Genomic DNA, 16,112 nt, shown 5'->3' with positions numbered 1-16,112 from the left:
AGATATTGCGGGGGGCTGTGATTGGGTTGTAAAGTGAATAAATAAATATAATAAAATAAGGGAGAACCTATAAAAATTTTGTTAGCATATATAAGCTGTGAGAGAAAACCTAAAGTTGTTGCAGCTTGCTCACTGGAGAAAAAAGGTATTTGTGGACCACTGAGGCAAAGATTACCAGTGGTCAATTAGGTCTCAGCAGACATTATATCTAGCGAAGGTAACTTAAGGATAAAAGGGTTTATTTTGGCTGAAGGTCAGCTTTGGGGACACCAGTCATTTGTGAGAGAGGACGAGTCTCGAATGGACAGCACACCAACTCTAATAATGAAATCCGACCTTTGTGGTGAAGTTCTGTAGTAAACACTTCCCTAGCACCAGGTTTGCAGAGGCAGAACGCTAAGAGGAGGGACCCTGGACTGGGACCACAGCCCTCTCTTAGCAGCATATGCGAAGCTCTCTGAGACTTCGATAATTGAGTTTTTCCTTGGCAAAAAAACTCAGGTGTTCCATTTTTTAAAGGAAATGAAAAAATAGTCTCAGATCAAATACATTTCCCATCACAGAGCTTGGCACTGGTACTAAAACCTTCTTCAGAGTAAAATTAAGTAAATAAACAATTTGGCGACAAAAAGTTCTGAGAGCTAGGAAAGCCACACTCTGAATCACCCGGCAGGAGGACACACATCTGAAATTCTGGCACTCAAGGGGCCAAAACAGGAGGATTACAGGTTTGACATTCTGGGCTGGGGCTGCATAGTGATACCTTGTCTCCAAACTAAAAAGAAAGGAAATGGTGGGTAGGGCACAGGAAGGCAGGAGTTTCCTATTCACAACCCACAGTGACCTCATGTGTTACCACACTAGGGCACGCTGTTCCCCCTTCCCGACAGCCTGTGCAGTGCACTGAGGAAGGTGCTCTCTCCATCCTTAGAGAAGAGGGAACTAAGCAAGATCTTACCTCTAGTTGTATTAGAAAGTCAGTTTTATTAGATGTTCTCAGACTCTTGGACATCCACAAACCACTGGGAGTCACAGAAGAGCAGAGAGAACAGAGTTGGAGCCCACTGGCTAGGGACAGTGTCTAGCTAGAGGTTGTGGGGAATGGGAAGCTCTGGCTTGTCCCAGGGGTGATTGTCCTTGTTGGAGCCTGGCTTGGTGGCAGTTGTGGCTAGGGGTGGCAGCTGTGGCTAGTAGTGGCAGTTGTGGCTAGGAGCACAGAGGTCCCCTATGCGAGAATTAAGCTGTTCATGGCGCCCCGAGGCCGATCTTGATGAAAGTGACAGTGTATGGTTCTAAACAATTTATTGGTTGTTCATGGTGGAAAATGGATGCATAATGTACCATACCCATTTCTCAGGGTAGCCCTGAGATTAAATACCGTTTGCAGGGAGGAATGTCTGGAAAGGGAAGCTTATTGGCTAAGCCCTCTAGGCCTCCAGGTACTTCATTAGCATGAAGAACTCTGTTTTGGGCCTATGTGACCATAGGGCACATTTCTTTTCAGTGAGAGAGTATGGCACACATGCCAAGTCAGGAGCTGCCTAAGCCTCAGGTGTGTGCCCACTGAGTCTCTGGGTCTCAACCTGATCTGCCTTACCAAACTTCCTGGCACAGTTTTCTGTCCCACTACCGACGAAGGCAACCTAAGGATAAAACGGTTTATTTTGTCTCCCAGTTTGAAGTTACAGCCCATTACGGTGGGGCAAGCGTGGTAGGAGTGGCTGGTCACATTTTGTCCTTTGTCAGGAGACACAGAGATGAACGTGGTGAATGGTGTGGCTATACCCAGATGGCCTTTCCTCCTCTGTTAAATTCTGAGATATTTTCAGAGATGTAACTAGAGATGTGCTTTTGAGATGATTCTAAATACTGACAGGCTGACCATTAAAATTAACTATGTGGTGCAGGTGAGAGATTACTGTAAGCATATTGTAAGTTGTTCTCAGAAAAACAAAACACCTGAAGTCTTGGGAAACCGAATAATTTGGTCTGAGGTAGCATAGTTGGGGATCTGAATACAGATTTATTCTGACCCCATGGCCCCCTATTTCTAAGTGTATAGCTAGAGAACCTGTTGTTACAGCTTGTTTAGAGGTGATTGGCCATTGGCCACCATGTGGTTGCTGCAGAGAGTGTTCCCTAGGAGGGCTCAGAATCCTACCGCTTTGGTGTATGGTCAGATAAGATGGTCAGAGGCAGGGTTGGGTCTTGGATTCTGCTTCTATGAACAGTCCAGGGCACCATTTCAGACACATCCTCTTGGGATTAGGTGGAATGAGGGCATTCCTTCTGTAAAAGAGAAAATCTTTTGTCCCCAGGAAGTCTCATTCTGAAATGCACACAGTGGAAACAGACTGGAGTCTTGGGCTGGGAGACCAGTTTGCTTCTTGCTCAAGCTTCTACAGGGCTCTGAGACAGACATAGGTGTTGCACAGTTTTGAGACAGGCAGCAGGAGACACAGCTCCACCTTGCGCAGCCTGGGTTCTTTTCTCAGACCTTTACCTGGGTGAAGCCAGGGGCCTGACTTTCGACACAGAGTCGGCTCTCGGGACCAATCAGTATGAATCAGATTTGCAGGTGTGGCGGGGCGCACCTGGCAACGTTCTTCCAGGTGAGTCTCTGCAGGAGACCTCCACCTGTTAGAAAGGAGAAAGTCCTGACTCTCCCGAGGCTCCCATGGGCATAAGCAGCATTACGAATAAAGACCACTGGGTCCTGAAACATCATTTGGATTCTATGACTTCTGTGCTTTCTGAGGACTCGTGGACTGCCCCATTCCCAGGCACCGTTGCTGACCTCCCTTAGCTCACCTCAGTACACAGACCCCCTTACCTGGATGCTAGATAGTGTTCTTGCTGCAGCACGAAAGTAGAGCCTGTGGCAGGCTGGCTGGCTCTGTGGACACTGGCTCGTCAAAATCTGGGTCTCCAAGATTTTAAGCAGCTTGCAGCTCGGAACACCCCTTAGGGTGACAGGGAATAAAGCCGTCCTTGGACAGAGCTACTCTTTGGATTCTCTGGATCTCATTTCCCAGCCCAGCCTTGGCAAACACTAGAATCTCTACATGGATTTGCCACTCAGCTTTAAGTTCGTTGATTCTGCACTGACTGGAAACAAGCTCATTTGTTATTAGTATATTAGTGGAAAGAACAGGCTGCAGAACAGTTTTGTCTGCCTGCCTGTCTGTCTGTCTGTCCATCAGGGTGACGCAGTCACTTTCACCATTGCTTGCTTCTTTTGTTCAACAGTTTCAAAGCGAACATAGCCAGTTGCCTTTCAAGAACTCACAGTTAATTGAGGGAGACTAATGGGTCAGCAGATGAATTACTAAGAGAAGGAGTACCGTGTGAAAGCTCTGAGCTGTTTCTGTCTACCAGCCATCCCGTGCCTCTTTAGCTCTGATCTACCACAACAACTTGCTGGGTGTGTGGGTGCACACATGTTTTCTCACAGACGAGCACACTGCTGACCCTCGCTCTAGGCCGGCTACAATTGCTGTTTAGGTTTTGCTTTCCATCAGAGATGTTCTCTCTCCCCATCTTTATGTTTTCGTCCATTTGGTTTTTGGGTTTTATTTTGTCCTTTTTTTGTGGTTATTTGCCTTGGGACATTTAAGCTGAAGGCAAACTTAGTGAGCCACTGTGTGAGTGGATAGGGACGTGGACCTTTGAGGGACAATGCTGCCCCTTCCCTTATGATCAGGCTGCTATTCCATTTTCCTTGATTCTTCTAAGAAAGCTGACATACAGAACCGAAAGGCACGATAGTGGGCCCTGCCACAGGGACAGGAACCTTGGGCATCTCACACCCCCCACATTTCTGCCTGACCTTCCAGTTCCCCTTCCAGCAGATCAACAGATGGCTCCTCACCATTCAAAGAGCTGAATCCAGGTTTCTTAGCAGGGTGGTGGTTTCACCTTAACTCCCCTGATTTGTTGCCAGAGATCTCTATTCCTGACCTCTGTGCTGGGAATTGAACTCGAAGTTCCAGGCACCATGACCCTTCCTACCTCAGTCTTTGCTGCCCCCTCTGCCTGGCACTCAGCCTCCCCCCCCCATTCTGCACAAGGCCAGCTCCCTTCTACCATTTTATATTGAGTCAGGGTAACAAAGGTGCGTTGGGAAAGCCATGTAGGGAAAGGTGGTGACATGATCTATGTTTCCAGTCTCATCCACTGCTTCGAAAACAAACAAAATAAACCAAACGTACCCTGAGCCGAAGCATCTGGTGGAAGGAAAGGCTTGTTTGGTTCATAACTCCGAGCTATAGTCTATTATTTCAAAGAAATGAAGGATGCACCCTGCTGCCTGCTCAGCTCTCTCGCCCCACCCTTCTGCTGTCCTACGGCCCCAAGCGGGAATGGTACCACATACATGAGGGCAAGTCTTCCTACTTCAAGCAATGACCAAGACATCACCTCCCTACACTCATAGCCACAGTCCAGATGAAGACAGTTACTCGGTTGACATTCTTCTTCCCTGGTGCTGTCAAGTTGTGGCAGGTTGATATATAAAACGAGCCATCGTAGGCCATAAAAGAAGTTACCAAGGCATAAAAGCAGAGAAAGAGAACGTACTGAAATACTTTGCAAAAGTACAGTGAGTAAGGTCCCAGAGGGGGCCACACCACTCAGAAGGGGTAACAAACTGTGCTTTTATAGCAGTCAAAGGGGAAGCGATTTCATTTATACTGTAAAACTCTTGTGCAGACCCATATCTGAGGGGACAGACAGACCTTTCCTCATCTTAATGAATAGTAAATTTTGCAGTTTTTCTGTAGCAGATAAGGTATGTGGGATAGCAGAGGTTAGGCTTTGTGTGTTTAATATTTAAAGTGTATGAATTTTGCTCTTAGTTTTGATTTTTATCTCTACCAAAGGGCTCTTTCTCAGAGGCCTTACTAATCAGTCTAAAAGGATCAATGTCTCATCCTCCTAAGTCTCTCTGCCCAGTGTCCTTGAGCATTATCTAATATTATCATATTTTTAAAATTCAAGTGCATGTGTGTGCAAGTGTGTGTGCATGTGTGTGTGTGTGTGTACACGCACACACACACACTAATGAACATGCCACAGAACACGTGTAGAGGTCAAAGATAACCTCAGGGATTAGTCATATCCCAGGCTAGATGGACCACAGGCTTCCGGAGTCTTCTGTCTACATCCCATTTCCTGGTCAAGGTGCTAGGATTACAGACACAAAATCTATTATGCTCAGCTTTTTGTGGGTTCGAAACTCAGGGATTTAAGCTCAGGTTGTCACACATATGAGCTAAACACTTTATCCACTAAGCCTCATATCTCCAGCCCCATTTCATTGATGAGTAAGCTAGTAAGACAAGGCGTCTCACTGGCCATCTGGCTGCTTACCCTTCCTGCATATATGCTAAGTGAGAGCAGGGTAATTGTCAACTTTTCTCATTGTGGATTTCCCAGTGTCTACAATTGCACCAGACACTTACTAGGTGATTGATAAACTTAGGTGAGCAACTAAATGATTACTGAGCTTCAGGGGAATCCTCCCATTTGGGTCCCAAGGATGACATAGATTGTTGTGTGTTATTTCCATTGCAGACAGAATCCTTCAAGCTGAGCGAACCTTACAGCCAGTGCACAGAGGATGGCAGTGATGTGCCCGTCACAAACATCTACAATGCTGCCTACTCCCTTCAGGTATGGCATGCCAGGGGCCCCCATCTCTGACTTGTGGCCTGGATCCAAAAGATGAAGTTATATCTAGGCTGAGGTGTGTCTGGGACCAGGAACTAGGGTGAAGATATCTGGGGTTGGTCCAAAGACCTCAGGTACAAACGACACCAGCCGATTCCAGTCTTCTTCCGTCCTCTGTAACCAGAGCTTAATTGATTCACTGAGGTTTGTGTGGAACATAATGTACGAGGCAGACAGGTCTAATGCTAAATGGGCTTTGGCAAAGGATAGACGGAAGGGAAACCTCCAGCAGGAGACACTAGCCAAGGGGTCAAAAGTTTGGCTTCCGGGTACATTTGTGCCCCATGACTTGGGGAGGTTGTACCCCTTGACCGTCACACTGGGATGGATCAGTGTGAATTGATTGGCAGCTCCTGGACTCCTCCGGGTTGCATGCTGATTGCTCTAGTCAGAATGACAATAAGAAAACTGAGAAATGCCATAATAAAAATCCATATTTCTAGCTTCTCTTAAGCAAAAAAGGAAGAGGAAGAACAGGAGGAAGAAAAGCAGTAATAGCAGTGATCTGGGATCTGGGATCTGGGAGTTCATATCCCAGCAGGACAGACCACCGGAGGAGCCATTGCATTGGACAAGCTATAAATTGGCTGATATTGGCAGATCTGCCCCCATAGCATAAGATGTCACTGGCTCTTTAGACCCTGCAGTTTTCAGCCCTTAAGGTCAACGAGTGGTGGACTGTTACAGCTACTCTCACAGGCTCCAATGTTGAAGTTGGCCTCCTGTTAGGACACCAGGAAGCCCATAGGTATCATCTTGGCAGAAGGACTAAAGCAGGGGATGGGGTGTGATGGGAGGCTAGAAAGACGGCTCAGGCAGTAAAGCTCTTGCCTCAGAAAGCATGGGGACAGGAATCCAGAGTCTCAAAACCCACTGGAAAAGGCAGGTATGTCTTGTGATTCTACCAGCAGCAAGATGGGACCCAGAGACAGGTGGGTGCCCTCGAAGCTCACTTGTCCTATGTAGCAAATGAAGTTCCAGGCCATTTTCTACCACACGAGTGCTGGCATGGGGGTAAATGGGGAAGAGGAGCAGTTACTGATCCACATAGTCCTAACGGTCCAGAGAACTCATGTTCTCCGTCCTCCACTCTGGATCTCTCGAGATTTCAACCACAATGCCCAGGAAGCTTAGAGCAGAGGAGGGGCTTCAAAAGCAAGGTATTCAGATTTAAATCTCAGTGTTTTTGGAGTTATGGTTTGGTTTGGTTTTTCCCTGAGACAGAGTCTTATTCTGTGGTGCAATATATCTTTGAGCATATTATGTAGCTCAGGCTGGCCCACCAAGTTGCTATGCTCCTGCCTCTGCTTTCTGAGTGCTGGGATTACAGGTGTACACTGCCACACCTGGCCCAAATGTCAATTTATACCTATATTCTGTGTGACCTCAGGCGAATTACTCAAATCTCTACTATGTCTTTTTCCCTCTTTTGGATGAGGTCAGTATTATTTATTCCACAAGACTGTGCATGGAACACATGAACATATTAAAACATGTGTCCTTATTACTAAACTTCACCCAGAGCATCTTTCTTATGAACTCACTTTGAGGGATCGGGATAAAGTCCATGTAATTATAGCGGGGATACTTGTCAGCAGACCCTCTCACACTCACAGCCCCTCTTGGCTCAGTTCTGGTGGAGGGTAAAAGATTCCATTCTGGGTATCCTGAAAAGAGAAATGTGGTCTTTACATTATTTTTAACCTTTCCTTTTTTTTTAAATTTTACATTATGTGTTGTGGACAGTGTAGTCAGAAAGGGCTTTGGAATAAGGAATAAGCAGGCAAGGAGTTCCTGGCCTCTACCTGCGAGGAGGTTAAAAACATTCCTCGGTATTCTCTTTCAGATCTGCCTTTATTCATGCTTCCAAACAAAGATGGTGGAAAAATGTGGTTGTGCCCAGTACAGCCAGCCCCTACCTCCAGCAGCCAATTACTGCAACTACCAGCAACACCCCAACTGGAGTAAGTGATCTCACCTCCAGCCATGCACACCCCAGCACGGGAATCCGCTTGGCCCAGCAATGGCTTAGCCTGTCGATGATGGTGATGTTCTTCAGCCCTGTCTCTATTGCCTTTTGTCTGAAAAGGAGTTAAAGGCCCATTCTATCACCAAGCCTGGCTTAGATTGTACTTTTCAATTCTGTACTGAGTGCTACGTCCTAGCCTGTGCTAATAGCTTGCCCACATTGTCAACTCGAAAAGGCACTGTGGACAGTATTCTTTCAGAGAACAGAGAGCCAAGGTTCAGAAAGATTAAGTCACTTACCCGAGGACACACAGACAGAAAGTCACAGAACTGAATCCAAGGGTTGCCTAACCTCCCCTGCCTGGTGTTTCTTTGTGTGGTTGGTTGGTTGGTTGTTGGTTTTGGTTTTGGTTTCTTTGAGACAGGGTTTCTCTGTGTAGCCCTCACCATCTCAGACCTCTGTAGACCAGGCTGGCCTTGAACTTAGAAATCTGCCTCTACTTCCTGAGTGCTGGGATTAAAGGCATGCACCTCCACACCCAGCTCCAACTCATTTTTTTAACCAGGAAATTATACTATTTCCTGATATCACAAACCAGCACTGGTCCCTGTCCCCACCAACCCCCAACCACCCCAACCCCAACTCCCACTTGCCAAGAAAACAAAACAACCCCCAACATTTGTAAAACGTGTAAACACAAATAACAAGCATGAGAGGGTGGAGGTTCCACAGGAGGCCCTAGGAAAGGTGCTGTGTCCCCAAAGTTCATACCACCTTCTATCCTGCCCCCCAGTGTATTGCTACTACCAGCTATACCAGGCCTTTGTCCGGGAAGAACTAGGCTGCCAATCAGTGTGCAAGCAATCCTGCAGGTGAGCAGACCTGGAGGGTTGGGGCAGGTAGGACTGTGCTAGGCCAGCAGCTTGTGTTCACCCTGTGCCTTTCTCCCCACAGCTTTAAGGAATGGACACTGACCACCAGCTTGGCACAGTGGCCGTCTGAGGCTTCTGAGGTAAGCTCTATTTCCACTCCCCAACACTCCCCTAGAGCCCTTGGTGTCCTCATCTATTCTACGACGTGGGGGGGGGGCATAGTTCCTGGGTGGACACATCTACACAGCCACGTCAGAGACAGGGTGGGTATGTGGCTGAAGAAGAGGGCAATGGGCAGCCTTAAGCCCACTCTTTCTTTCTCCATCGTAGAAATGGTTGCTGAGTGTTCTCACCTGGGACCAAAGCCAGCAAATAAACAAAAAGCTCAACAAGTAAGTTTACCTCCACCCAGTTCCCTCTGCCTCTGTCCGCCACAGGCTCTGGGCCCTAAGCTTGCTTCCTCATTGCCGAGCCCTCACCTTCCGTTCATTCAATCATTTCATCAACAAATATTTACTAAGCTCCTATCATGAACCAGGCCCTGCTCTGACTTTTGTTTGACCATGATCTACCATACCAAAAACATTTTGCATTGTGGCCCATTGAGTCTATAACTGGAATTAAGCGTGCGACAGTATCTCCTTGTGATGTACAAAGCACTTGGGCTGATTTTCAGATGACATACAACTCTCTGGCCAAACCTACTATTTACAGTTGTCTTTCCATATCCTCCGGGAATCTGCTGCACAATTCCCCATGAATACCAAAAGCCCTGAATGCCCAAGTCCCGTCTGTGAAATGTTACATGTTTGCATATGATCCCACCACATCCTTTCATCCGCTTAAGTCATCTCTAGAGTACCCATGATGCCCAGTGTAATGTAAATTCTATGGAAATAGTTATTGTATTAGATTGTTCAGGGAACCTGTCAAGAAACAAGTCTGTGCCTGTTCGATTGAGGTGCGACTGTTTCTTCATTAAAAATCCCCGTCCATGATTGACTGAACATATGAATGTAGAATCATCAGACACGCAGAGAGGGTGGGTTTCCATCCTATTTGATCACCATACACCAATCTGATTGGTTAGTGCCCATACCATCTCAAATGGCAAACATTTTGGATATGCTTTTCAATATATTCTGTTATTTGTCTTTTTTTCTTTAACCTTTTTTCAGTTGTGTCTTGTTTTGTTTTGTGGATGACCTTGGACTCCTAATCTTCCTGTCTCTATCTACCAAGTACTGGAATTGCAGGCATGAACAACCGTGCCTAGTCTATTCAGTTACGTAGCAGATACTACCACAGCCCATTAAAACTTGCTTTGTGACTTTCTGGTGTGCCCCACCTTACATAAATAGTCTTTTTAGCAGTCTATCTTCTAATCCTACTTGGATCTTTTTCACAAAGACATTCATTTCTGAGATATTTGTAGCAAAAATTATCTAGGCAAGTGATCAGGAATCTCAGCACATGGGGACAAAGGTAGGAGAGATTGGAGTCACCTCTGCAACTCCAGCCATATAAATTCACACACATTACCATGTCCCAGCTCAGGGTTTTAACTCAGTAAAAGCCAGTCTAGTCTCCAACCCAGAGCATCTCATTAAGAACCAGGTGGTGTGTGAGTTGTTAGGGGAAGCGTGCTCTCTCCCTGCCACCCCCGCCATGGGGCTTGCAGTGTAATGGTAAAGATAGAATTGGTTTGGAGCCAAGGTGGGAAGGCTGAGAGTTCAGGGCCGAGCTTAGGCTACTCCTTGAGAAGCTGTCTCAAGTAAACATAACTGATGAAACAGCAACATAGAACAAGGCTGAGGATCTGCAGCCAGTGCAGATGAGTGACCCCTAGCCAAATCTAGCTCCATAAAATCGGTCCTTTATTTTCAGCTTTCCCTGAGAGGTGAACTATGCTATGAATGTAGTGTTCGTTCTTTCATCACATCGGAGGGTTACATAAGAGTAAGGGCTGTGAATGGGCATGAACCTTCCAGTTCACCACTGCTCTATCTGGAGAGAGCTCAGAATGGTAGTTTAGGGCGTGACCTTGAAGCCAACTGGGTCTGGCTTTGAACCTGCTCATTCAACAGTTATGCAGTGAATGAACCCAATCGAAGGCTCTTTTTCCGAATTGGTAGAGCAGGGGGATGGTGAAAACATAGCTCTCTACCTCGGAGAGACATTATGAGACCTGCATTCATCCACTCAGGGGTCTTCCACCAGTGTTTGGCAACACCGGAAACGCCTAATAAACATTACATGCTATTACACTTATGATCACTACCTTAGTCTGCCTATGTCTCTCACTTGCACCACTTACTAGTCTCCTATATGATTCTGAAATTGCCATGTCAGATTACCAATGTCAAAATCTGATGCAAGGGTGGCTGGGTGAATTGGCTTCCTCTAGGGGTTGAAAAGCATTTTTTTTTGTTGTTGTTGTTGTTTCATTTTGATTTTTAGTGAATAGATGCCCTGAGATCCAGGTCTGTCTTAGTGTTTCTATTGCTTTGAAAAACATCATGACCAAAAATCAAGTTGGGGAGGAAAGGGTTTATTTGGTTTACACTTCCACGCTGCTATTCATCCCTGAAGGAAGTCAGGACAGGAACTTCAACAGGGCAGGCACCTGGAGGCAGAACCTTATGCAGAGGCCATGGAGGGGTGCTGTTTGCTGGCTTGCTCAGCCTGCTTTCTTATTCAATCCAGAACTACCAGTTCAGGGATGGTACCACCCATCATGGGCTGGGTCCTCCACCCTTGATCAATAATTGAAAAAAATACCTTACAGCTAGATCTCATGGGAGACATTTCTCAGTGGAGCCTCTCTGATGACTCTAGCTTGTGTCAAGATGACACACAAAACCAGCCAGTACAAGTAGGAAATGTACCCTGAGGCATAGAAAGAGACCCGGGAACCAGGTTCTAATAGTCCGAGGAACTTCAGAGCACAGATCATGGCAGAGGCTTTTGCAGGAGTGACATGACAGCCATGCTGAGGAGATAGCCACTTGGCAGGAAGCCAAGCCCTCCCACCTACCTAAGCCCCACCTGTTGGAATCTCTACAGGACTGATCTGGCCAAGCTCTTGATATTCTACAAAGACCTGAACCAAAGATCCATCATGGAGAGCCCAGCCAACAGCGTGAGTAGTCTTTTCCCAGGTCCACCAATATGCATGTCTACCTGGTCTATGGGAGCAGTCAATTTGTAAGGATCTGACCTGATGTAGTTTTGTTGCCAGAGGCCAACTACTCAGAGAGGAAGCTCCCAGTGAAAGGAGACAGACCTGTAGCTGAAACCAATTGGGAGAACTTCCTCCCCTTATTTTCAAGATAGGGTCTCACTGGGTAGCCCGGGCTGGCCTTGAACTGGCAATCCTCCTTCTGCCCTTGCTCCCTGAGTGCTGGATTGCCAGCATGTGCCACAACTCCCAGCCTGGGAAAGTCCATCTTGAAGTTATAGCATGGTCTCCCTTGCAGATTGAGATGCTTCTGTCCAACTTCGGTGGACAGCTCGGCCTGTGGATGAGCTGTTCGGTCGTCTGTGTCATTGAAATCATCGAAGTCTTCTTCATCGACTTCTTCTCTATTATTGCCCGACGTCAGTGGCAGAAAGCCAAGGATTGGTGGGCCCGTAGGCGGACACCTCCCTCCACTGAGACTCCCTCCAGCCAGCAGGGCCAGGATAATCCAGCTCTGGACACGGACGATGACCTGCCCACTTTTACTTCCGCTATGCGTCTGCCTCCAGCTCCGGAGGCCACAGTGCCTGGCACACCACCCCCCAGATACAACACCTTGCGCTTGGACAGTGCCTTTTCCTCCCAGCTCACAGACACTCAGGTGACCAATGACTTCTAAGACAGGATTAGAAAACAATCATGATTTGAGGAGACTCTTTTCCTGACACAGGTGGCCCTCCTATCCTTGTTCTGGCTTTTGACACATGACTCACAGCCGACTGTGAACAGGATAGGGAATGAGAAGCCACAGAAGGACCTGATGGAACCTGCCCAACACATAACTTCCAGAATGAGCTTTATTCTGCCACCTGGACCCGGCACTTAGGAGCTAAAGAGTCCATGGTAATGACCCGGGTGAGCTCTTCACAGGATCCTGAGAGAGAATCGTGCTTCAGAGCCCCAAGCTCAGGAGTTTACCCACAAGAACCCTGACCTAGCCTGTAGCTCAAGCACATGATCTTGGGTAGCAAGGCTATTGCCTGATGTGTGTGACAGAAGAAATTATCATCACCATCCCTGGATCCCAGCAGTTGGTTGCTGACCTCAGTCATTGACACTGAGACAAGGTGTCCTCGGTGCCCTCAGATAGACAGTTGGCCCGGAGCCTGGGGATCGTGTTTGGAGAGGGCACAGTAGAGAGAGGCCAAGGGATGTGGTAGGGTGTCCCCACTCTGAAAGCAGGGTGGAGCAGTAGAGAAGGACTGGTTAAATGGCATAGCTTGACACTGCTGCCAAACGGTATTCCCATAATCTCAGCTCAAGTGGTATGCTGCAATTTGTACCAAGCACTTACATAAGTTACTCTAGGGAACAACAAGCACCATTCTATAGACCCAATCCTTTAGTGTGTCTTTGAACTGAGAGTACGCATGTGTGTCAGAGTGTGTGTATGAACGTGTGTATGTGTTTATAATTTTTATATAGATAATATATACCTATATATATCAAAAAGATAATATTTTGACTTGTGAAAATTATATGAGATTCAAATGTTAGTGTTTATAAATAAAGTTTTATTGATAGGCAATCATGCCAACTTATTTATACTTTGTGGCTGCTATATAAGTTTAATTAACACAGTTGAAAGAGTTTCTTCATGCACAGATCAGAAAGACCCAGAGACTTAGTGACACACAGAGACAGTGACTGGTAGATTCCAGGGTCCACATGAAAGAGAGGCTGTGGGGACCCTACAAGACACAGGTTCCATCCCTCCCCCATGTCTGTGCCTAGAGTCACCACCTCTACCACTGGTTCTCAGGGGGTCAGCTAACAGGAGGGAGGTCTAGGTGACATGGCGTCCCCTGTGGGAGTGGGATGATGCAGCCAAGCGTCCAGGGTGGAAGCCTGGCTAGGCTCCGGGTGGCTATAACAGGTGCTGACAGGAACATGCAGCAGGTGCACCCTGGGGCACTGCTCAAAGGAGAGCTGGGGACTGTGCCCTTAGATTCATGGAATTGGCCATCTCTGGCATGATGTCACCAGCAGGAACATTTCCAGCAAGGCTGGAGTTGCTGCTGGGTGTGCCAAAGGTGGGGCCGACAGCATCTGGCTTAATTGTCCTCTGGTAGATGGGCAAGCGCACTTCTTGGCTCCCAACATCTCCACGCCTGCTTGACTCCCACAGTGTCTCCTATTCTCCTTTGCCAGTCACCCTTCCAGAACAGATGCAGATGTCACCACCTCTGCCAAGCTTTCCCTTGTCCTGAGAAGCTGAAGCTTTTAGCCCTGCCCACCATTCACTCCCGATATAGGTTTTTCTTCGCTCGAACTGAACACAGTGCTGACTTTTAATTGTATGAAACTTATAAGAAAAATAATAACTGGGCTGTCGAGGTGGCTCGGTGCTGTTGAGGGACCTTGCCGACAACCCAAGCGACCTGAGCTGGATCTCCCGCACACACATGTGGAAGGAGAGAAAGGAATCGCTCAAGCCTCCTCTGGCCTCCACACACTCACCTCGGCATGTTGCGGCCACATAAATCAAATGCATGTAATTCAAAAACCAATAAGGGTGACATGGCTTTTTAGCTCTTATTTGTTAGAGATTCTGCACAGTGCCTCACACACAACCTCTGTAAAGCTGGCCCTCGGATACGCTTGCAAATAAACGGATGCACAGGGATTTCGCTTCTAACCACACAGCTAGTAATTCATGAGCCCCACCCAATAGAGCCAGAGGCTTAGCCACCAGCCACTCTGCCAACTGCCTTTCACTCAGAAGCTGCCCCCGAAAAAAATCATCACTGGTCTCTGGCTTTAGGTCCAGGGCCCTTCTTTTGCCACGGCAGGAGGACAAGTCCATGATCCATAGAGTATATCCTAGTGATTCAGAGACTCCCTAGAACCTGCATTCCAAAGGTTGACATTAAATAAAGACTTAAATTTGTCCAGACAGGAAATATAGCTCAGTTGGTAGACCACTTGCCTAGCGTGTAAGAGTCCCTGGGTTCAAACACCGCTTAAACCAGGCATGGAAGCACAGACTTATAGCCCAGCCACACTCAGCTAAATAGTAAATTCAAGGCCAACCTGAGATATCTGAGACCTTGTCTCAAAGAAAAAGTAGTTGAGACCCAGGCTTGTCTGAGATCAAAACTAAGAAGAGAGGTCAGAGTCGGACACGAAGGCTTGACTGGCGTGGGAGTTAAGTGTGTGGACTGGGTCGCCACAGAGGAAAATGGTCAACTTCCTCGGTCAGAAGAGGAAGAGAAGCAACTACTGCAGGATGTGAAGTTCCGAAAACAAACAGCAAAGCCACACAGGGCTCTCTACCCAGCAAGCCTCCCCTTTTCATTCCCACTCCAGGACACTGCAGGGAGGTGTCTCCAAGAGACAAACGCAGCGCACGGTGCTTTCCACTTAGATATTTTCCACCACCTGGGCTAGGTTTCTGTACAGCATCTAGGATGAGAATGTTAAGTGGCAGGAGGGCTTCCCCCACTCATTTGTCCATCCATCAAGATTAGGTACAGATGCTGCCAAGTCTTATACAGTGCACCTATCCTTGACCTAACAATCTGGACTCTCACATGGGGTTGACTAGCAGAATAAACCATTCCAACTGCACAAAAAATGAATCCCCGTTCTGTGAAAGCAGTCTTTTAGCACTGTTGATCACTTCATGCATTGCCTTTGTGTGTGTGTGTGTGTGTGTGTGTGTGTGTGTGTGTGTATCTGTGTGTGTGTATCTGTGTGTGTGCATACCCACATACTCATTTCAGAAAAAAAAAGAAAATTATATAGATGGTAATGTAGGTCCTACAAGCAGCTGGCGGTCAGTGAAGCACCCTAAATACAAACACCCCTGCTTTCCTCCCTCCTCCTCCAGAGAAGCAGCCCTGAGAAATAGCTGCGTAGCCAACCTCTGGGCCCTGGGAGCATCTTTTGACTGTCCAGGCTCTGGCTCACACAGCCTCCAGTATATTCCAGGGAACTGAGAAACTATTCCAGCCCCTTCTGTCCCAAGGCAGGGCCAGCCCAGGGTGGAGAGCAGCCTGGACCAGCAGGATTCCTGAGACACGTGCTGTAATTGCAGGCTACAGCAAAAGGAGCCTCATTGTGTCCAGCTAGGATCCGGGAGGCCGACTCGATTGTTACTTTGCTCCTTTTCCTTCTCCCTCCTGGAAAATTCCCAGGGGGTATTCCCAACCTCCTCTCCTCATATCTCCAGCCAAACCTGCTAAGCGTTTGTTTGGCAAACTCCGTAATCCTGCAGCTCTGCTTGCTAACTGCCTGCCTGGACTCAGGGATGGACAGTTGTCTCTTGTTCTTTTTTTCCAGGGTGGATTTTTCCCCC

The 16,112-nt window shown here is 47.4% G+C and overlaps 1 protein-coding gene across 1 annotated transcript in view; it reads left to right on the top strand.

The window, feature by feature from the left end:
* SCNN1G (sodium channel epithelial 1 subunit gamma) overlaps positions 1-12,431 on the top strand; it is a gene marked incomplete at both ends in the record, with an annotated part of 28,816 nt that extends 16,385 nt beyond the window's left edge. Inside the window, 7 exons of the mRNA XM_080913313.1 lie at positions 5,575-5,673; positions 7,577-7,694; positions 8,493-8,571; positions 8,654-8,711; positions 8,902-8,963; positions 11,638-11,713; positions 12,051-12,431. Of these exons, the coding sequence (XP_080769439.1) occupies positions 5,575-5,673; positions 7,577-7,694; positions 8,493-8,571; positions 8,654-8,711; positions 8,902-8,963; positions 11,638-11,713; positions 12,051-12,431 (873 nt within the window). The remainder of the gene's footprint in view (positions 1-5,574; positions 5,674-7,576; positions 7,695-8,492; positions 8,572-8,653; positions 8,712-8,901; positions 8,964-11,637; positions 11,714-12,050) is intronic.
* Positions 12,432-16,112: the final 3,681 nt, after the last annotated feature.

This window comes from Micromys minutus (genome assembly GCF_963924665.1).
Source record: "Micromys minutus genome assembly, chromosome: 2".
Classification (NCBI taxonomy): domain Eukaryota; kingdom Metazoa; phylum Chordata; class Mammalia; order Rodentia; family Muridae; genus Micromys; species Micromys minutus.
This window is presented reverse-complemented; position numbering and strand designations above follow the sequence as displayed.